The sequence below is a fragment of the Euprymna scolopes genome, chromosome 15 (assembly GCF_053919585.1).
Source record: "Euprymna scolopes isolate OS-2025 chromosome 15, ASM5391958v1, whole genome shotgun sequence".
Lineage (NCBI taxonomy): Eukaryota > Metazoa > Mollusca > Cephalopoda > Sepiida > Sepiolidae > Euprymna > Euprymna scolopes.
Genome location: NC_136496.1, coordinates 93,398,320 through 93,421,906, shown reverse-complemented (window position 1 = coordinate 93,421,906; position 23,587 = coordinate 93,398,320). Strand labels below are relative to the sequence as shown.

Genomic DNA, 23,587 nt, shown 5'->3' with positions numbered 1-23,587 from the left:
CTCCGGAGATCGATATGTTTACATTTATTAAATTTAATCCTCCCCTAACAGAAGAAAAGAAATTCATAAACATTAACTTACCTGGAAGACTAGAAGCAGGTTCAGGTTCTGGTTCTTCCTCATCATTCCCAGATGAGCGACGTTGAGTTTCAAGTCCATTTTCATTTATTAAATATTGAACTCCTCGAAAAAAAATAGAACAAAAAACAAAGTGAACCAGTCGAACTATTTTTTGACACGCAGTACAAACATCTGGATTAACACCTAGTTTTATGAAGATTCTGAGGATGAACAGTTTTATTTTTATTACATTTGTCTCCATCCCCACCCCCGCAAAAAATCTTATTTTAAATATACATTAATAACTTGGAATATTAGAAGCAGGTCGGGTTTCCTCATCTTTAGAATAACAAAAAGCATCAATGTTAGGAGCATTTTTTTTCAGAAAACCAATATCTTCAGACAGCCTCATCTGGGAGAACCAGACAAACATCCGGATTAAGATATAATCTAATTATCAGATGATAAATATCGTTGATGTATTGATATTTTATTTTAATTAATTATCATCGTTTCAACCAAATTTATTTAATTTTTGTTTTAATAAATTATATTGTTTAAAACATATTTATTTAATGTTTGTTTTTATTAATTACCATCGTTTCAAACAAGTTTATTTAATTTTTTTTTAATTATCATCGTTTCAAAAAAGTTTATTTAATTTTTGTTTTAATTAATTATCATCGTTTCAAAAAAGTTGATTTAAATTGTTTTAATTAATTATCATCCTTTCAAAGAAGCTCATTTATTTTTTTTCATTAATTACTGTCGTTTCTAATAATGTAGTTAATTTCTGTTTTAATTAATTACCATCGTTTAAAACAAGTTTATTTAATTTTTGTTTTAATTAATTATCATCGTTTCAAACAAGTTTATCTAATTTTTGTTTTAATTAATTATCATCGTTTCAAAGAAACTTATATAATTTTTTAAATGAATTACTATCGTTTCAAACAAGTTTATTTTATTTTTGTTTTAATTAATTATCACCGTTTACAACAAGTTTATTTAATTTTTGTTTTAATATAATTATCATAGTTTCAAACAAGTTTGTTTGATTTTTGTTTTAATTAACTATCATCGTTTCAATCAAGTTGATTTAATTTTTGTTGTAGTTAATTATCATCCTTTCGAACAGGTTTATTTAATTTTTGGTTCAATTAATTATCATCGTTTTAAATAAGTTTATTTAATGTTTGTTTTAAATTATTATCATCGTTTCAAACAAGTTTTTTTAATTTTTGTTTTAATTAATTTTCATCGTGTCAAACAAGTTTATTTAATTTGTGTTTTAATTAATTATACTCGTTTAAAACAAGTTTATTGAATTTTAGTTTAAATTCATTTCCATGGTTTCAAACCAGTTTATTACATTTTTTTAATTATTTTCCATCTTTTCAAACAAGTTAATGTAATTTCTGTTTTAATGAATTACAAATGTTTTAAGCAATTTTATTTTATTTTTGTTTTAATTAATTACAATCGTTTTAAACAAGTTTATTTGATTTTAGTTTTAATTACTTACCATCGTTTATTACAAGTTTATTTAATTTTTATTTTTGATTAATTAACACAGTTTCATTCATGTTTTGTGTACGTTAATTAATAAATTAATTTTGGTACTTCACATTGTTACCTTTTAAGGACGTTGATCAACTTTCTTTTTGTTGTCGTTGACATTTCCAGGACAATCTTCAGCCGGAGCGTACAGTTATTATATTATTCTATTATTATATTATTATATTAAGGTGTTCTTATATTATTTCATTGTCATATTGTTATATTATTATATTATTAGGTTATTACATTTTTTACTTGTTATATTCTTATATTATTATATTATTATGTTATTTTATTATTTCACAGTTATATTGTTACAATATTATATTATAATATTATCATACGATTATATTATTTTATTGTTATATTGTTATATTGTTATATTATATGTTTATATTATTTATAATGTTATTATAATTGTTTATTGTTATATTGCTATATTATTATATTAGTATAATAGTTTAATATTATATTTTTAAACTTGTGTATTATTATATTATTATGTTGTTATATTATTTGATTGTAATATATTTGTATTATTATATTATTATGTTATTAAATTATTTCAATATTATCTTGCTATATTATTATATTATTTTATTGTTATATTATTATATTATTATAATATTATATAATTTTTTGTCATCTTAGTATATTTTTATATTGTTTTATTGTTGTATTATTATATTTTTATATTATTATATTCTTATAATTATATTGTTATGGTAATATATTATGATATTATTATATGTTTTGTTATATTATCATATTATAATATTATTATCTTATTTGATTGTTATATTGTTATATAATTATATTATTATATAATTACATTATTTTATTGATATAATATTATATTATTATATTATTTTATTTGTATATTATTATATTATTACATTTTAGTATTGCTATGTTATTATATTATTATATTTTTTTATTGATATATTAGTATATTATTGTATTATTTTTTTGTCATATTATTATATTATTTTATTGTTATATTGTTATAACGTTATATTATTACATTATTGTATTTCTATGTTATGTTATTTTTATATTATTATATTATTTTATTATTATATTATTTTATTGTTATATTATTATATCATTATATTATTAGTATCGTGTATTTTATTTTACTACTCCGGCAATTTCCGGGACTAACCTCATTCAGGTAATGATTACTAACTTTGCCCATTTTCGTAAACTGCTTCGGCAATGTCCGGGATTCGGTTACCGTAATCTTGTATAAATCAGCGTCCCAAATTATAACTTGAAAAATATGCCTATTTTTGCTATGTCGATGCTGGTTATCTCCTTTAAATTTAAGTATTCGTTGACATAAGCGATCTATGTTGAATATAACGGTATTTTAATGGCATGAAAACTCCGGAGATCAATATGTTTACATTTATTAAATTTAGTCGTCCCTAACAGAAGAAGAAAAATCATAAACATATACTTACCTGGAAGACTAGCAGCAGGTTCAGGTTCTGGTTCTTCCTCATCATTCCCAGATAAGACACGTTGAGTTTCAAGTCCATTTTCATTTATTAAATATTGAACTCCTCGAAAAAAAATAGAACAAAAAACAAAGTGAACCAGTCGAACTATTTTTTGACACGCAGTACAAACATCTGGATTAACACCTAGTTTTATGAAGATTCTGAGGATGAACAGTTTTATTTTTATTACATTTGTCTCCATCCCCACCCCCGCAAAAAATCTTATTTTAAATATACATTAATAACTTGGAATATTAGAAGCAGGTCGGGTTTCCTCATCTTTAGAATAACAAAAAGCATCAATGTTAGGAGCATTTTTTTTCAGAAAACCAATATCTTCAGACAGCCTCATCTGGGAGAACCAGACAAACATCCGGATTAAGATATAATCTAATTATCAGATGATAAATATCGTTGAGATATTGATATTTTATTTTAATTAATTATCATCGTTTCAACCAAATTTATTTAATTTTTGTTTTAATAAATTATATTGTTTAAAACATATTTATTTAATGTTTGTTTTTATTAATTACCATCGTTTCAAACAAGTTTATTTAATTTTTTTTTAATTATCATCGTTTCAAAAAAGTTTATTTAATTTTTGTTTTAATTAATTATCATCGTTTCAAAAAAGTTGATTTAAATTGTTTTAATTAATTATCATCCTTTCAAAGAAGCTCATTTATTTTTTTTCATTAATTACTGTCGTTTCTAATAATGTAGTTAATTTCTGTTTTAATTAATTACCATCGTTTAAAACAAGTTTATTTAATTTTTGTTTTAATTAATTATCATCGTTTCAAACAAGTTTATCTAATTTTTGTTTTAATTAATTATCATCGTTTCAAAGAAACTTATATAATTTTTTAAATGAATTACTATCGTTTCAAACAAGTTTATTTTATTTTTGTTTTAATTAATTATCACCGTTTACAACAAGTTTATTTAATTTTTGTTTTAATATAATTATCATAGTTTCAAACAAGTTTGTTTGATTTTTGTTTTAATTAACTATCATCGTTTCAATCAAGTTGATTTAATTTTTGTTGTAGTTAATTATCATCCTTTCGAACAGGTTTATTTAATTTTTGGTTCAATTAATTATCATCGTTTTAAATAAGTTTATTTAATGTTTGTTTTAAATTATTATCATCGTTTCAAACAAGTTTTTTTAATTTTTGTTTTAATTAATTTTCATCGTGTCAAACAAGTTTATTTAATTTGTGTTTTAATTAATTATACTCGTTTAAAACAAGTTTATTGAATTTTAGTTTAAATTCATTTCCATGGTTTCAAACCAGTTTATTACATTTTTTTAATTATTTTCCATCTTTTCAAACAAGTTAATGTAATTTCTGTTTTAATGAATTACAAATGTTTTAAGCAATTTTATTTTATTTTTGTTTTAATTAATTACAATCGTTTTAAACAAGTTTATTTGATTTTAGTTTTAATTACTTACCATCGTTTATTACAAGTTTATTTAATTTTTATTTTTGATTAATTAACACAGTTTCATTCATGTTTTGTGTACGTTAATTAATAAATTAATTTTGGTACTTCACATTGTTACCTTTTAAGGACGTTGATCAACTTTCTTTTTGTTGTCGTTGACATTTCCAGGACAATCTTCAGCCGGAGCGTACAGTTATTATATTATTCTATTATTATATTAAGGTGTTCTTATATTATTTCATTGTCATATTGTTATATTATTATATTATTAGGTTATTACATTTTTTACTTGTTAAATTCTTATATTATTATATTATTATGTTATTTTATTATTTCACAGTTATATTGTTACAATATTATATTATAATATTATCATACGATTATATTATTTTATTGTTATATTGTTATATTGTTATATTATATGTTTATATTATTTATAATGTTATTATAATTGTTTATTGTTATATTGCTATATTATTATATTAGTATAATAGTTTAATATTATATTTTTAAACTTGTGTATTATTATATTATTATGTTGTTATATTATTTTATTGTAATATATTTGTATTATTATATTATTATGTTATTAAATGATTTCAATATTATCTTGCTATATTATTATTTTATTTTATTGTTATATTATTATATTATTATAATATTATATAATTTTTTGTCATCTTAGTATATTTTTATATTGTTTCATTGCTGTATTATTATATTTTTATATTATTATATTCTTATAATTATATTGTTATGGTAATATATTATGATATTATTATATGTTTTGTTATATTATCATATTATAATATTATTATCTTATTTGATTGTTATATTGTTATATAATTATATTATTATATAATTACATTATTTTATTGATATAATATTATATTATTATATTATTTTATTTGTATATTATTATATTATTACATTTTAGTATTGCTATGTTATTATATTATTATATTTTTTTATTGATATATTAGTATATTATTGTATTATTTTATGTCATATTATATTATTTTATTGTTATATTGTTATAACGTTATATTATTACATTATTGTATTTCTATGTTATGTTATTTTTATATTATTATATTATTTTATTATTATATTATTTTATTGTTATATTATTATATCATTATATTATTATTATCGTGTATTTTATTTTACTACTCCGGCAATTTCCGGGACTAACCTCATTCAGGTAATGATTACTAACTTTGCCCATTTTCGTAAACTGCTTCGGCAATGTCCGGGATTCGGTTACCGTAATCTTGTATAAATCAGCGTCCCAAATTATAACTTGAAAAATATGCTTATTTTTGCTATGTCGATGCTGGTTATCTCCTTTAAATTTAAGTATTCGTTGACATAAGCGATCTATGTTGAATATAACGGTATTTTAATGGCATGAAAACTCCGGAGATCAATATGTTTACATTTATTAAATTTAGTCGTCCCTAACAGAAGAAGAAAAATCATAAACATATACTTACCTGGAAGACTAGCAGCAGGTTCAGGTTCTGGTTCTTCCTCATCATTCCCAGATAAGACACGTTGAGTTTCAAGTCCATTTTCATTCATTAAATATTGAACTCCTCGAAAAAAAATAGAACAAAAAACAAAGTGAACCAGTCGAACTATTTTTTGACACGCAGTACAAACATCTGGATTAACACCTAGTTTTATGAAGATTCTGAGGATGAACAGTTTTATTTTTATTACATTTGTCTCCATCCCCACCCCCGCAAAAAATCTTATTTTAAATATACATTAATAACTTGGAATATTAGAAGCAGGTCGGGTTTCCTCATCTTTAGAATAACAAAAAGCATCAATTTTAGGAGCATTTTTTTTCAGAAAACCAATATCTTCAGACAGCCTCATCTGGGAGAACCAGACAAACATCCGGATTAAGATATAATCTAATTATCAGATGATAAATATCGTTGAGATATTGATATTTTATTTTAATTAATTATCATCGTTTCAACCAAATTTATTTAATTTTTGTTTTAATAAATTATATTGTTTAAAACATATTTATTTAATGTTTGTTTTTATTAATTACCATCGTTTCAAACAAGTTTATTTAATTTTTTTTTAATTATCATCGTTTCAAAAAAGTTTATTTAATTTTTGTTTTAATTAATTATCATCGTTTCAAAAAAATTGATTTAAATTGTTTTAATTAATTATCATCCTTTCAAAGAAGCTCATTTATTTTTTTTCATTAATTACTGTCGTTTCTAATAATGTAGTTAATTTCTGTTTTAATTAATTACCATCGTTTAAAACAAGTTTATTTAATTTTTGTTTTAATTAATTATCATCGTTTAAAACAAGTTTATCTAATTTTTGTTTTAATTAATTATCATCGTTTCAAAGAAACTTATATAATTTTTTAAATGAATTACTATCGTTTCAAACAAGTTTATTTTATTTTTGTTTTAATTAATTATCACCGTTTACAACAAGTTTATTTAATTTTTGTTTTAATATAATTATCATAGTTTCAAACAAGTTTGTTTGATTTTTGTTTTAATTAACTATCATCGTTTCAATCAAGTTGATTTAATTTTTGTTGTAGTTAATTATCATCCTTTCGAACAGGTTTATTTAATTTTTGGTTCAATTAATTATCATCGTTTTAAATAAGTTTATTTAATGTTTGTTTTAAATTATTATCATCGTTTCAAACAAGTTTTTTTAATTTTTGTTTTAATTAATTTTCATCGTGTCAAACAAGTTTATTTAATTTGTGTTTTAATTAATTATACTCGTTTAAAACAAGTTTATTGAATTTTAGTTTAAATTCATTTCCATGGTTTCAAACCAGGTTATTACATTTTTTTTAATTATTTTCCATCTTTTCAAACAAGTTAATGTAATTTCTGTTTTAATGAATTACAAATGTTTTAAGCAATTTTATTTTATTTTTGTTTTAATTAATTACAATCGTTTTAAACAAGTTTATTTGATTTTAGTTTTAATTACTTACCATCGTTTATTACAAGTTTATTTAATTTTTATTTTTGATTAATTAACACAGTTTCATTCATGTTTTGTGTACGTTAATTAATAAATTAATTTTGGTACTTCACATTGTTACCTTTTAAGGACGTTGATCAACTTTCTTTTTGTTGTCGTTGACATTTCCAGGACAATCTTCAGCCGGAGCGTACAGTTATTATATTATTCTATTATTATATTATTATATTAAGGTGTTCTTATATTATTTCATTGTCATATTGTTATATTATTATATTATTAGGTTATTACATTTTTTACTTGTTATATTCTTATATTATTATATTATTATGTTATTTTATTATTTCACAGTTATATTGTTACAATATTATATTATAATATTATCATACGATTATATTATTTTATTGTTATATTGTTATATTGTTATATTATATGTTTATATTATTTATAATGTTATTATAATTGTTTATTGTTATATTGGTATATTATTTTATTAGTATAATAGTTTAATATTATATTTTTAAACTTGTGTATTATTATATTATTATGTTGTTATATTATTTTATTGTAATATATTTGTATTATTATATTATTATGTTATTAAATTATTTCAATATTATCTTGCTATATTATTATATTATTTTATTGTTATATTATTATATTATTATAATATTATATAATTTTTTGTCATCTTAGTATATTTTTATATTGTTTTATTGTTGTATTATTATATTTTTATATTATTATATTCTTATAATTATATTGTTATGGTAATATATTATGATATTATTATATGTTTTGTTATATTATCATATTATAATATTATTATCTTATTTGATTGTTATATTGTTATATAATTATATTATTATATAATTACATTATTTTATTGATATAATATTATATTATTATATTATTTTATTTGTATATTATTATATTATTACATTTTAGTATTGCTATGTTATTATATTATTATATTTTTTTATTGATATATTAGTATATTATTGTATTATTTTTTTGTCATATTATTATATTATTTTATTGTTATATTGTTATAACGTTATATTATTACATTATTGTATTTCTATGTTATGTTATTTTTATATTATTATATTATTTTATTATTATATTATTTTATTGTTATATTATTATATCATTATATTATTATTATCGTGTATTTTATTTTACTACTCCGGCAATTTCCGGGACTAACCTCATTCAGGTAATGATTACTAACTTTGCCCATTTTCGTAAACTGCTTCAGCAATGTCCGGGATTCGGTTACCGTAATCTTGTTTAAATCAGCGTCCCAAATTATAACTTGAAAAATATGCTTATTTTTGCTATGTCGATGCTGGTTATCTCCTTTAAATTTAAGTATTCGTTGACATAAGCGATCTATGTTGAATATAACGGTATTTTAATGGCATGAAAACTCCGGAGATCAATATGTTTACATTTATTAAATTTAGTCGTCCCTAACAGAAGAAGAAAAATCATAAACATATACTTACCTGGAAGACTAGCAGCAGGTTCAGGTTCTGGTTCTTCCTCATCATTCCCAGATAAGACACGTTGAGTTTCAAGTCCATTTTCATTTATTAAATATTGAACTCCTCGAAAAAAAATAGAACAAAAAACAAAGTGAACCAGTCGAACTATTTTTTGACACGCAGTACAAACATCTGGATTAACACCTAGTTTTATGAAGATTCTGAGGATGAACAGTTTTATTTTTATTACATTTGTCTCCATCCCCACCCCCGCAAAAAATCTTATTTTAAATATACATTAATAACTTGGAATATTAGAAGCAGGTCGGGTTTCCTCATCTTTAGAATAACAAAAAGCATCAATGTTAGGAGCATTTTTTTTCAGAAAACCAATATCTTCAGACAGCCTCATCTGGGAGAACCAGACAAACATCCGGATTAAGATATAATCTAATTATCAGATGATAAATATCGTTGATGTATTGATATTTTATTTTAATTAATTATCATCGTTTCAACCAAATTTATTTAATTTTTGTTTTAATAAATTATATTGTTTAAAACATATTTATTTAATGTTTGTTTTTATTAATTACCATCGTTTCAAACAAGTTTATTTAATTTTTTTTTAATTATCATCGTTTCAAAAAAGTTTATTTAATTTTTGTTTTAATTAATTATCATCGTTTCAAAAAAGTTGATTTAAATTGTTTTAATTAATTATCATCCTTTCAAAGAAGCTCATTTATTTTTTTTCATTAATTACTGTCGTTTCTAATAATGTAGTTAATTTCTGTTTTAATTAATTACCATCGTTTAAAACAAGTTTATTTAATTTTTGTTTTAATTAATTATCATCGTTTCAAACAAGTTTATCTAATTTTTGTTTTAATTAATTATCATCGTTTCAAAGAAACTTATATAATTTTTTAAATGAATTACTATCGTTTCAAACAAGTTTATTTTATTTTTGTTTTAATTAATTATCACCGTTTACAACAAGTTTATTTAATTTTTGTTTTAATATAATTATCAGAGTTTCAAACAAGTTTGTTTGATTTTTGTTTTAATTAACTATCATCGTTTCAATCAAGTTGATTTAATTTTTGTTGTAGTTAATTATCATCCTTTCGAACAGGTTTATTTAATTTTTGGTTCAATTAATTATCATCGTTTTAAATAAGTTTATTTAATGTTTGTTTTAAATTATTATCATCGTTTCAAACAAGTTTTTTTAATTTTTGTTTTAATTAATTTTCATCGTGTCAAACAAGTTTATTTAATTTGTGTTTTAATTAATTATACTCGTTTAAAACAAGTTTATTGAATTTTAGTTTAAATTCATTTCCATGGTTTCAAACCAGTTTATTACATTTTTTTTAATTATTTTCCATCTTTTCAAACAAGTTAATGTAATTTCGGTTTTAATGAATTACAAATGTTTTAAGCAATTTTATTTTATTTTTGTTTTAATTAATTACAATCGTTTTAAACAAGTTTATTTGATTTTAGTTTTAATTACTTACCATCGTTTATTACAAGTTTATTTAATTTTTATTTTTGATTAATTAACACAGTTTCATTCATGTTTTGTGTACGTTAATTAATAAATTAATTTTGGTACTTCACATTGTTACCTTTTAAGGACGTTGATCCACTTTCTTTTTGTTGTCGTTGACATTTCCAGGACAATCTTCAGCCGGAGCGTACAGTTATTATATTATTCTATTATTATATTATTATATTAAGGTGTTCTTATATTATTTCATTGTCATACTGTTATATTATTATATTATTAGGTTATTACATTTTTTACTTGTTATCTTCTTATATTATTATATTATTATGTTATTTTATTATTTCACAGTTATATTGTTACAATATTATATTATAATATTATCATACGATTATATTATTTTATTGTTATATTGTTATATTGTTATATTATATGTTTATATTATTTATAATGTTATTATAATTGTTTATTGTTATATTGCTATATTATTATATTAGTATAATAGTTTAATATTATATTTTTAAACTTGTGTATTATTATATTATTATGTTGTTATATTATTTTATTGTAATATATTTGTATTATTATATTATTATGTTATTAAATTATTTCAATATTATCTTGCTATATTATTATATTATTTTATTGTTATATTATTATATTATTATAATATTATATAATTTTTTGTCATCTTAGTATATTTTTATATTGTTTTATTGTTGTATTATTATATTTTTATATTATTATATTCTTATAATTATATTGTTATGGTAATATATTATGATATTATATGTTTTGTTATATTATCATATTATAATATTATTATCTTATTTGATTGTTATATTGTTATATAATTATATTATTATATAATTACATTATTTTATTGATATAATATTATATTATTATATTATTTTATTTGTATATTATTATATTATTACATTTTAGTATTGCTATGTTATTATATTATTATATTATTTTATTGATATATTAGTATATTATTGTATTATTTTTTTGTCATATTATTATATTATTTTATTGTTATATTGTTATAACGTTATATTATTACATTATTGTATTTCTATGTTATGTTATTTTTATATTATTATATTATTTTATTATTATATTATTTTATTGTTATATTATTATATCATTATATTATTATTATCGTGTATTTTATTTTACTACTCCGGCAATTTCCGGGACTAACCTCATTCAGGTAAGGATTACTAACTTTGCCCATTTTCGTAAACTGCTTCAGCAATGTCCGGGATTCGGTTACCGTAATCTTGTATAAATCAGCGTCCCAAATTATAACTTGAAAAATATGCTTATTTTTGCTATGTCGATGCTGGTTATCTCCTTTAAATTTAAGTATTCGTTGACATAAGCGATCTATGTTGAATATAAAGGTATTTTAATGGCATGAAAACTCCGGAGATCAATATGTTTACATTTATTAAATTTAGTCGTCCCTACCAGAGGAAGAAAAATCATAAACATATACTTACCTGGAAGACTAGCAGCAGGTTCAGGTTCTGGTTCTTCCTCATCATTCCCAGATAAGACACGTTGAGTTTCAAGTCCATTTTCATTTATTAAATATTGAACTCCTCGAAAAAAAATAGAACAAAAAACAAAGTGAACCAGTCGAACTATTTTTTGACACGCAGTACAAACATCTGGATTAACACCTAGTTTTATGAAGATTCTGAGGATGAACAGTTTTATTTTTATTACATTTGTCTCCATCCCCACCCCCGCAAAAAATCTTATTTTAAATATACATTAATAACTTGGAATATTAGAAGCAGGTCGGGTTTCCTCATCTTTAGAATAACAAAAAGCATCAATGTTAGGAGCATTTTTTTTCAGAAAACAAATATCTTCAGACAGCCTCATCTGGGAGAACCAGACAAACATCCGGATTAAGATATAATCTAATTATCAGATGATAAATATCGTTGATGTATTGATATTTTATTTTAATTAATTATCATCGTTTCAACCAAATTTATTTAATTTTTGTTTTAATAAATTATATTGTTTAAAACATATTTATTTAATGTTTGTTTTTATTAATTACCATCGTTTCAAACAAGTTTATTTAATTTTTTTTTAATTATCATCGTTTCAAAATAGTTTATTTAATTTTTGTTTTAATTAATTATCATCGTTTCAAAAAAGTTGATTTAAATTGTTTTAATTAATTATCATCCTTTCAAAGAAGCTCATTTATTTTTTTTCATTAATTACTGTCGTTTCTAATAATGTAGTTAATTTCTGTTTTAATTAATTACCATCGTTTAAAACAAGTTTATTTAATTTTTGTTTTAATTAATTATCATCGTTTAAAACAAGTTTATCTAATTTTTGTTTTAATTAATTATCATCGTTTCAAAGAAACTTATATAATTTTTTAAATGAATTACTATCGTTTCAAACAAGTTTATTTTATTTTTGTTTTAATTAATTATCACCGTTTACAACAAGTTTATTTAATTTTTGTTTTAATATAATTATCATAGTTTCAAACAAGTTTGTTTGATTTTTGTTTTAATTAACTATCATCGTTTCAATCAAGTTTATTTAATTTTTGTTGTAGTTAATTATCATCCTTTCGAACAGGTTTATTTAATTTTTGGTTCAATTAATTATCATCGTTTTAAATAAGTTTATTTAATGTTTGTTTTAAATTATTATCATCGTTTCAAACAAGTTTTTTTAATTTTTGTTTTAATTAATTTTCATCGTGTCAAACAAGTTTATTTAATTTGTGTTTTAATTAATTATACTCGTTTAAAACAAGTTTATTGAATTTTAGTTTAAATTCATTTCCATGGTTTCAAACCAGTTTATTACATTTTTTTTAATTATTTTCCATCTTTTCAAACAAGTTAATGTAATTTTTGTTTTAATGAATTACAAATGTTTTAAGCAATTTTATTTTATTTTTGTTTTAATTAATTACAATCGTTTTAAACAAGTTTATTTGATTTTAGTTTTAATTACTTACCATCGTTTATTACAAGTTTATTTAATTTTTATTTTTGATTAATTAACACAGTTTCATTCATGTTTTGTGTACGTTAATTAATAAATTAATTTTGGTACTTCACATTGTTACCTTTTAAGGACGTTGATCAACTTTCTTTTTGTTGTCGTTGACATTTCCAGGACAATCTTCAGCCGGAGCGTACAGTTATTCTATTATTATATTATTATATTAAGGTGTTCTTATATTATTTCATTGTCATATTGTTATATTATTATATTATTAGGTTATTACATTTTTTACTTGTTATATTCTTATATTATCATATTATTATGTTATTTTATTATTTCACAGTTATATTGTTACAATATTATATTATAATATTATCATACGATTATATTATTTTATTGTTATATTGTTATATTGTTATATTATATGTTTATATTATTTATAATGTTATTATAATTGTTTATTGTTATATTGCTATATTATTATATTAGTATAATAGTTTAATATTATATTTTTAAACTTGTGTATTATTATATTATTATGTTGTTATATTATTTTATTGTAATATATTTGTATTATTATATTATTATGTTATTAAATTATTTCAATATTATCTTGCTATATTATTATATTATTTTATTGTTATATTATTATATTATTATAATATTATATAATTTTTTGTCATCTTAGTATATTTTTATATTGTTTTATTGTTGTATTATTATATTTTTATATTATTATATTCTTATAATTATATTGTTATGGTAATATATTATGATATTATTATATGTTTTGTTATATTATCATATTATAATATTATTATCTTATTTGATTGTTATATTGTTATATAATTATATTATTATATAATTACATTATTTTATTGATATAATATTATATTATTATATTATTTTATTTGTATATTATTATATTATTACATTTTAGTATTGCTATGTTATTATATTATTATATTTTTTTATTGATATATTAGTATATTATTGTATTATTTTTTTGTCATATTATTATATTATTTTATTGTTATATTGTTATAACGTTATATTATTACATTATTGTATTTCTATGTTATGTTATTTTTATATTATTATATTATTTTATTATTATATTATTTTATTGTTATATTATTATATCATTATATTATTATTATCGTGTATTTTATTTTACTACTCCGGCAATTTCCGGGACTAACCTCATTCAGGTAAGGATTACTAACTTTGCCCATTTTCGTAAACTGCTTCAGCAATGTCCGGGATTCGGTTACCGTAATCTTGTATAAATCAGCGTCCCAAATTATAACTTGAAAAATATGCTTATTTTTGCTATGTCGATGCTGGTTATCTCCTTTAAATTTAAGTATTCGTTGACATAAGCGATCTATGTTGAATATAAAGGTATTTTAATGGCATGAAAACTCCGGAGATCAATATGTTTACATTTATTAAATTTAGTCGTCCCTACCAGAGGAAGAAAAATCATAAACATATACTTACCTGGAAGACTAGCAGCAGGTTCAGGTTCTGGTTCTTCCTCATCATTCCCAGATAAGACACGTTGAGTTTCAAGTCCATTTTCATTTATTAAATATTGAACTCCTCGAAAAAAAATAGAACAAAAAACAAAGTGAACCAGTCGAACTATTTTTTGACACGCAGTACAAACATCTGGATTAACACCTAGTTTTATGAAGATTCTGAGGATGAACAGTTTTATTTTTATTACATTTGTCTCCATCCCCACCCCCGCAAAAAATCTTATTTTAAATATACATTAATAACTTGGAATATTAGAAGCAGGTCGGGTTTCCTCATCTTTAGAATAACAAAAAGCATCAATGTTAGAAGCATTTTTTTTCAGAAAACAAATATCTTCAGACAGCCTCATCTGGGAGAACCAGACAAACATCCGGATTAAGATATAATCTAATTATCAGATGATAAATATCGTTGATGTATTGATATTTTATTTTAATTAATTATCATCGTTTCAACCAAATTTATTTAATTTTTGTTTTAATAAATTATATTGTTTAAAACATATTTATTTAATGTTTGTTTTTATTAATTACCATCGTTTCAAACAAGTTTATTTAATTTTTTTTTAATTATCATCGTTTCAAAAAAGTTTATTTAATTTTTGTTTTAATTAATTATCATCGTTTCAAAAAAGTTGATTTAAATTGTTTTAATTAATTATCATCCTTTCAAAGAAGCTCATTTATTTTTTTCATTAATTACTGTCGTTTCTAATAATGTAGTTAATTTCTGTTTTAATTAATTACCATCGTTTAAAACAAGTTTATTTAATTTTTGTTTTAATTAATTATCATCGTTTAAAACAAGTTTATCTAATTTTTGTTTTAATTAATTATCATCGTTTCAAAGAAACTTATATAATTTTTTAAATGAATTACTATCGTTTCAAACAAGTTTATTTTATTTTTGTTTTAATTAATTATCACCGTTTACAACAAGTTTATTTAATTTTTGTTTTAATATAATTATCATAGTTTCAAACAAGTTTGTTTGATTTTTGTTTTAATTAACTATCATCGTTTCAATCAAGTTTATTTAATTTTTGTTGTAGTTAATTATCATCCTTTCGAACAGGTTTATTTAATTTTTGGTTCAATTAATTATCATCGTTTTAAATAAGTTTATTTAATGTTTGTTTTAAATTATTATCATCGTTTCAAACAAGTTTTTTTAATTTTTGTTTTAATTAATTTTCATCGTGTCAAACAAGTTTATTTAATTTGTGTTTTAATTAATTATACTCGTTTAAAACAAGTTTATTGAATTTTAGTTTAAATTCATTTCCATGGTTTCAAACCAGTTTATTACATTTTTTTTAATTATTTTCCATCTTTTCAAACAAGTTAATGTAATTTCTGTTTTAATGAATTACAAATGTTTTAAGCAATTTTATTTTATTTTTGTTTTAATTAATTACAATCGTTTTAAACCAGTTTATTTGATTTTAGTTTTAATTACTTACCATCGTTTATTACAAGTTTATTTAATTTTTATTTTTGATTAATTAACACAGTTTCATTCATGTTTTGTGTACGTTAATTAATAAATTAATTTTGGTACTTCACATTGTTACCTTTTAAGGACGTTGATCAACTTTCTTTTTGTTGTCGTTGACATTTCCAGGACAATCTTCAGCCGGAGCGTACAGTTATTCTATTATTATATTATTATATTAAGGTGTTCTTATATTATTTCATTGTCATATTGTTATATTATTATATTATTAGGTTATTACATTTTTTACTTGTTATATTCTTATATTATCATATTATTATGTTATTTTATTATTTCACAGTTATATTGTTACAATATTATATTATAATATTATCATACGATTATATTATTTTATTGTTATATTGTTATATTGTTATATTATATGTTTATATTATTTATAATGTTATTATAATTGTTTATTGTTATATTGCTATATTATTATATTAGTATAATAGTTTAATATTATATTTTTAAACTTGTGTATTATTATATTATTATGTTGTTATATTATTTTATTGTAATATATTTGTATTATTATATTATTATGTTATTAAATTATTTCAATATTATCTTGCTATATTATTATATTATTTTATTGTTATATTATTATATTATTATAATATTATATAATTTTTTGTCATCTTAGTATATTTTTATATTGTTTTATTGTTGTATTATTATATTTTTATATTATTATATTCTTATAATTATATTGTTATGGTAATATATTATGATATTATTATATGTTTTGTTATATTATCATATTATAATATTATTATCTTATTTGATTGTTATATTGTTATATAATTATATTATTATATAATTACATTATTTTATTGATATAATATTATATTATTATATTATTTTATTTGTATATTATTATATTATTACATTTTAGTATTGCTATGTTATTATATTATTATATTTTTTTATTGATATATTAGTATATTATTGTATTATTTTTTTGTCATATTATTATATTATTTTATTGTTATATTGTTATAACGTTATATTATTACATTATTGTATTTCTATGTTATGTTATTTTTATATTATTATATTATTTTATTATTATATTATTTTATTGTTATATTATTATATCATTATATTATTATTATCGTGTATTTTATTTTACTACTCCGGCAATTTCCGGGACTAACCTCATTCAGGTAAGGATTACTAACTTTGCCCATTTTCGTAAACTGCTTCAGCAATGTCCGGGATTCGGTTACCGTAATCTTGTATAAATCAGCGTCCCAAATTATAACTTGAAAAATATGCTTATTTTTGCTATGTCGATGCTGGTTATCTCCTTTAAATTTAAGTATTCGTTGACATAAGCGATCTATGTTGAATATAACGGTATTTTAATGGCATGAAAACTCCGGAGATCAATATGTTTACATTTATTAAATTTAGTCGTCCCTAACAGAAGAAGAAAAATCATAAACATATACTTACCTGGAAGACTAGCAGCAGGTTCAGGTTCTGGTTCTTCCTCATCATTCCCAGATAAGACACGTTGAGTTTCAAGTCCATTTTCATTTATTAAATATTGAACTCCTCGAAAAAAAATAGAACAAAAAACAAAGTGAACCAGTCGAACTATTTTTTGACACGCAGTACAAACATCTGGATTAACACCTAGTTTTATGAAGATTCTGAGGATGAACAGTTTTATTTTTATTACATTTGTCTCCATCCCCACCCCCGCAAAAAATCTTATTTTAAATATACATTAATAACTTGGAATATTAGAAGCAGGTCGGGTTTCCTCATCTTTAGAATAACAAAAAGCATCAATGTTAGGAGCATTTTTTTTTTCAGAAAACCAATATCTTCAGACAGCCTCATCTGGGAGAACCAGACAAACATCCGGATTAAGATATAATCTAATTATCAGATGATAAATATCGTTGATGTATTGATATTTTATTTTAATTAATTATCATCGTTTCAACCAAATTTATTTAATTTTTGTTTTAATAAATTATATTGTTTAAAACATATTTATTTAATGTTTGTTTTTATTAATTACCATCGTTTCAAACAAGTTTATTTAATTTTTTTTTAATTATCATCGTTTCAAAAAAGTTTATTTAATTTTTGTTTTAATTAATTATCATCGTTTCAAAAAAGTTGATTTAAATTGTTTTAATTAATTATCATCCTTTCAAAGAAGCTCATTTATTTTTTTTCATTAATTACTGTCGTTTCTAATAATGTAGTTAATTTCTGTTTTAATTAATTACCATCGTTTAAAACAAGTTTATTTAATTTTTGTTTTAATTAATTATCATCGTTTCAAACAAGTTTATCTAATTTTTGTTTTAATTAATTATCATCGTTTCAAAGAAACTTATATAATTTTTTAAATGAATTACTATCGTTTCAAACAAGTTTATTTTATTTTTGTTTTAATTAATTATCACCGTTTACAACAAGTTTATTTAATTTTTGTTTTAATATAATTATCATAGTTTCAAACAAGTTTGTTTGATTTTTGTTTTAATTAACTATCATCGTTTCAATCAAGTTGATTTAATTTTTGTTGTAGTTAATTATCATCCTTTCGAACAGGTTTATTTAATTTTTGGTTCAATTAATTATCATCGTTTTAAATAAGTTTATTTAATGTTTGTTTTAAATTATTATCATCGTTTCAAACAAGTTTTTTTAATTTTTGTTTTAATTAATTTTCATCGTGTCAAACAAGTTTATTTAATTTGTGTTTTAATTAATTATACTCGTTTAAAACAAGTTTATTGAATTTTAGTTTAAATTCATTTCCATGGTTTCAAACCAGTTTATTACATTTGTTTTAATTATTTTCCATCTTTTCAAACAAGTTAATGTAATTTCTGTTTTAATGAATTACAAATGTTTTAAGCAATTTTATTTTATTTTTGTTTTAATTAATTACAATCGTTTTAAACAAGTTTATTTGATTTTAGTTTTAATTACTTACCATCGTTTATTACAAGTTTATTTAATTTTTATTTTTGATTAATTAACACAGTTTCATTCATGTTTTGTGTACGTTAATTAATAAATTAATTTTGGTACTTCACATTGTTACCTTTTAAGGACGTTGATCAACTTTCTTTTTGTTGTCGTTGACATTTCCAGAACAATCTTCAGCCGGAGCGTACAGTTATTATATTATTCTATTATTATATTATTATATTAAGGTGTTCTTATATTATTTCATTGTCATATTGTTATATTATTATATTATTAGGTTATTACATTTTTTACTTGTTATATTCTTATATTATTATATTATTATGTTATTTTATTATTTCACAGTTATATTGTTACAATATTATATTATAATATTATCATACGATTATATTATTTTATTGTTATATTGTTATATTGTTATATTATATGTTTATATTATTTATAATGTTATTATAATTGTTTATTGTTATATTGCTATATTATTATATTAGTATAATAGTTTAATATTATATTTTTAAACTTGTGTATTATTATATTATTATGTTGTTATATTATTTTATTGTAATATATTTGTATTATTATATTATTATGTTATTAAATTATTTCAATATTATCTTGCTATATTATTATATTATTTTATTGTTATATTATTATATTATTATAATATTATATAATTTTTTGTCATCTTAGTATATTTTTATATTGTTTTATTGTTGTATTATTATATTTTTATATTATTATATTCTTATAATTATATTGTTATGGTAATATATTATGATATTATTATATGTTTTGTTATATTATCATATTATAATATTATTATCTTATTTGATTGTTATATTGTTATATAATTATATTATTATATAATTACATTATTTTATTGATATAATATTATATTATTATATTATTTTATTTGTATATTATTATATTATTACATTTTAGTATTGCTATGTTATTATATTATTATATTTTTTTATTGATATATTAGTATATTATTGTATTATTTTTTTGTCATATTATTATATTATTTTATTGTTATATTGTTATAACGTTATATTATTACATTATTGTATTTCTATGTTATGTTATTTTTATATTATTATATTATTTTATTATTATATTATTTTATTGTTATATTATTATATCATTATATTATTATTATCGTGTATTTTATTTTACTACTCCGGCAATTTCCGGGACTAACCTCATTCAGGTAAGGATTACTAACTTTGCCCATTTTCGTAAACTGCTTCAGCAATGTCCGGGATTCGGTTACCGTAATCTTGTATAAATCAGCGTCCCAAATTATAACTTGAAAAATATGCTTATTTTTGCTATGTCGATGCTGGTTATCTCCTTTAAATTTAAGTATTCGTTGACATAAGCGATCTATGTTGAATATAAAGGTATTTTAATGGCATGAAAACTCCGGAGATCAATATGTTTACATTTATTAAATTTAGTCGTCCCTACCAGAGGAAGAAAAATCATAAACATATACTTACCTGGAAGACTAGCAGCAGGTTCAGGTTCTGGTTCTTCCTCATCATTCCCAGATAAGACACGTTGAGTTTCAAGTCCATTTTCATTTATTAAATATTGAACTCCTCGAAAAAAAATAGAACAAAAAACAAAGTGAACCAGTCGAACTATTTTTTGACACGCAGTACAAACATCTGGATTAACACCTAGTTTTATGAAGATTCTGAGGATGAACAGTTTTATTTTTATTACATTTGTCTCCATCCCCACCCCCGCAAAAAATCTTATTTTAAATATACATTAATAACTTGGAATATTAGAAGCAGGTCGGGTTTCCTCATCTTTAGAATAACAAAAAGCATCAATGTTAGGAGCATTTTTTTTCAGAAAACAAATATCTTCAGACAGCCTCATCTGGGAGAACCAGACAAACATCCGGATTAAGATATAATCTAATTATCAGATGATAAATATCGTTGATGTATTGATATTTTATTTTAATTAATTATCATCGTTTCAACCAAATTTATTTAATTTTTGTTTTAATAAATTATATTGTTTAAAACATATTTATTTAATGTTTGTTTTTATTAATTACCATCGTTTCAAACAAGTTTATTTAATTTTTTTTTAATTATCATCGTTTCAAAAAAGTTTATTTAATTTTTGTTTTAATTAATTATCATCGTTTCAAAAAAGTTGATTTAAATTGTTTTAATTAATTATCATCCTTTCAAAGAAGCTCATTTATTTTTTTTCATTAATTACTGTCGTTTCTAATAATGTAGTTAATTTCTGTTTTAATTAATTACCATCGTTTAAAACAAGTTTATTTAATTTTTGTTTTAATTAATTATCATCGTTTCAAACAAGTTTATCTAATTTTTGTTTTAATTAATTATCATCGTTTCAAAGAAACTTATATAATTTTTTAAATGAATTACTATCGTTTCAAACAAGTTTATTTTATTTTTGTTTTAATTAATTATCACCGTTTACAACAAGTTTATTTAATTTTTGTTTTAATATAATTATCATAGTTTCAAACAAGTTTGTTTGATTTTTGTTTTAATTAACTATCATCGTTTCAATCAAGTTGATTTAATTTTTGTTGTAGTTAATTATCATCCTTTCGAACAGGTTTATTTAATTTTTGGTTCAATTAATTATCATCGTTTTAAATAAGTTTATTTAATGTTTGTTTTAAATTATTATCATCGTTTCAAACAAGTTCTTTTAATTTTTGTTTTAATTAATTTTCATCGTGTCAAACAAGTTTATTTAATTTGTGTTTTAATTAATTATACTCGTTTAAAACAAGTTTATTGAATTTTAGTTTAAATTCATTTCCATGGTTTCAAACCAGTTTATTACATTTTTTTAAATTATTTTCCATCTTTTCAAACAAGTTAATGTAATTTCTGTTTTAATGAATTACAAATGTTTTAAGCAATTTTATTTTATTTTTGTTTTAATTAATTACAATCGTTTTAAACAAGTTTATTTGATTTTAGTTTTAATTACTTACCATCGTTTATTACAAGTTTATTTAATTTTTATTTTTGATTAATTAACACAGTTTCATTCATGTTTTGTGTACGTTAATTAATAAATTAATTTTGGTACTTCACATTGTTACCTTTTAAGGACGTTGATCAACTTTCTTTTTGTTGTCGTTGACATTTCCAGAACAATCTTCAGCCGGAGCGTACAGTTATTATATTATTCTATTATTATATTATTATATTAAGGTGTTCTTATATTATTTCATTGTCATATTGTTATATTATTATATTATTAGGTTATTACATTTTTTACTTGTTATATTCTTATATTATTATATTATTATGTTATTTTATTATTTCACAGTTATATTGTTACAATATTATATTATAATATTATCATACGATTATATTATTTTATTGTTATATTGTTATATTGTTATATTATATGTTTATATTATTTATAATGTTATTATAATTGTTTATTGTTATATTGCTATATTATTATATTAGTATAATAGTTTAATATTATATTTTTAAACTTGTGTATTATTATATTATTATGTTGTTATATTATTTTATTGTAATATATTTGTATTATTATATTATTATGTTATTAAATTATTTCAATATTATCTTGCTATATTATTATATTATTTTATTGTTATATTATTATATTATTATAATATTATATATTTTTTTGTCATCTTAGTATATTTTTATATTGTTTTATTGTTGTATTATTATATTTTTATATTATTATATTCTTATAATTATATTGTTATGGTAATATATTATGATATTATTATATGTTTTGTTATATTATCATATTATAATATTATTATCTTATTTGATTGTTATATTGTTATATAATTATATTATTATATAATTACATTATTTTATTGATATAATATTATATTATTATATTATTTTATTTGTATATTATTATATTATTACATTTTAGTATTGCTATGTTATTATATTATTATATTTTTTTATTGATATATTAGTATATTA

At 19.9% G+C, this 23,587-nt stretch overlaps 1 protein-coding gene across 21 annotated transcripts in view; it reads right to left on the bottom strand.

Annotated features, from left to right (window-relative positions):
* LOC145293993 (uncharacterized) overlaps positions 1-23,587 on the bottom strand; it is a 151,425-nt gene that overhangs the window by 104,009 nt on the left and 23,829 nt on the right. For 14 of the 21 annotated variants that reach the window (XM_080140886.1, XM_080140894.1, XM_080140906.1 and 11 more), the window contains 8 exons: positions 21,092-21,193; positions 18,084-18,185; positions 15,087-15,188; positions 12,089-12,190; positions 9,086-9,187; positions 6,080-6,181; positions 3,087-3,188; positions 82-183 (listed from right to left, as the gene is read on the bottom strand). In XM_080140886.1, the coding sequence (XP_079997012.1) occupies positions 82-183; positions 3,087-3,188; positions 6,080-6,181; positions 9,086-9,187; positions 12,089-12,190; positions 15,087-15,188; positions 18,084-18,185; positions 21,092-21,193 (816 nt within the window). The remainder of the gene's footprint in view (positions 1-81; positions 184-3,086; positions 3,189-6,079; positions 6,182-9,085; positions 9,188-12,088; positions 12,191-15,086; positions 15,189-18,083; positions 18,186-21,091; positions 21,194-23,587) is intronic. The other 7 variants (XM_080140888.1, XM_080140896.1, XM_080140905.1 and 4 more) reach the window with 3 other exon arrangements.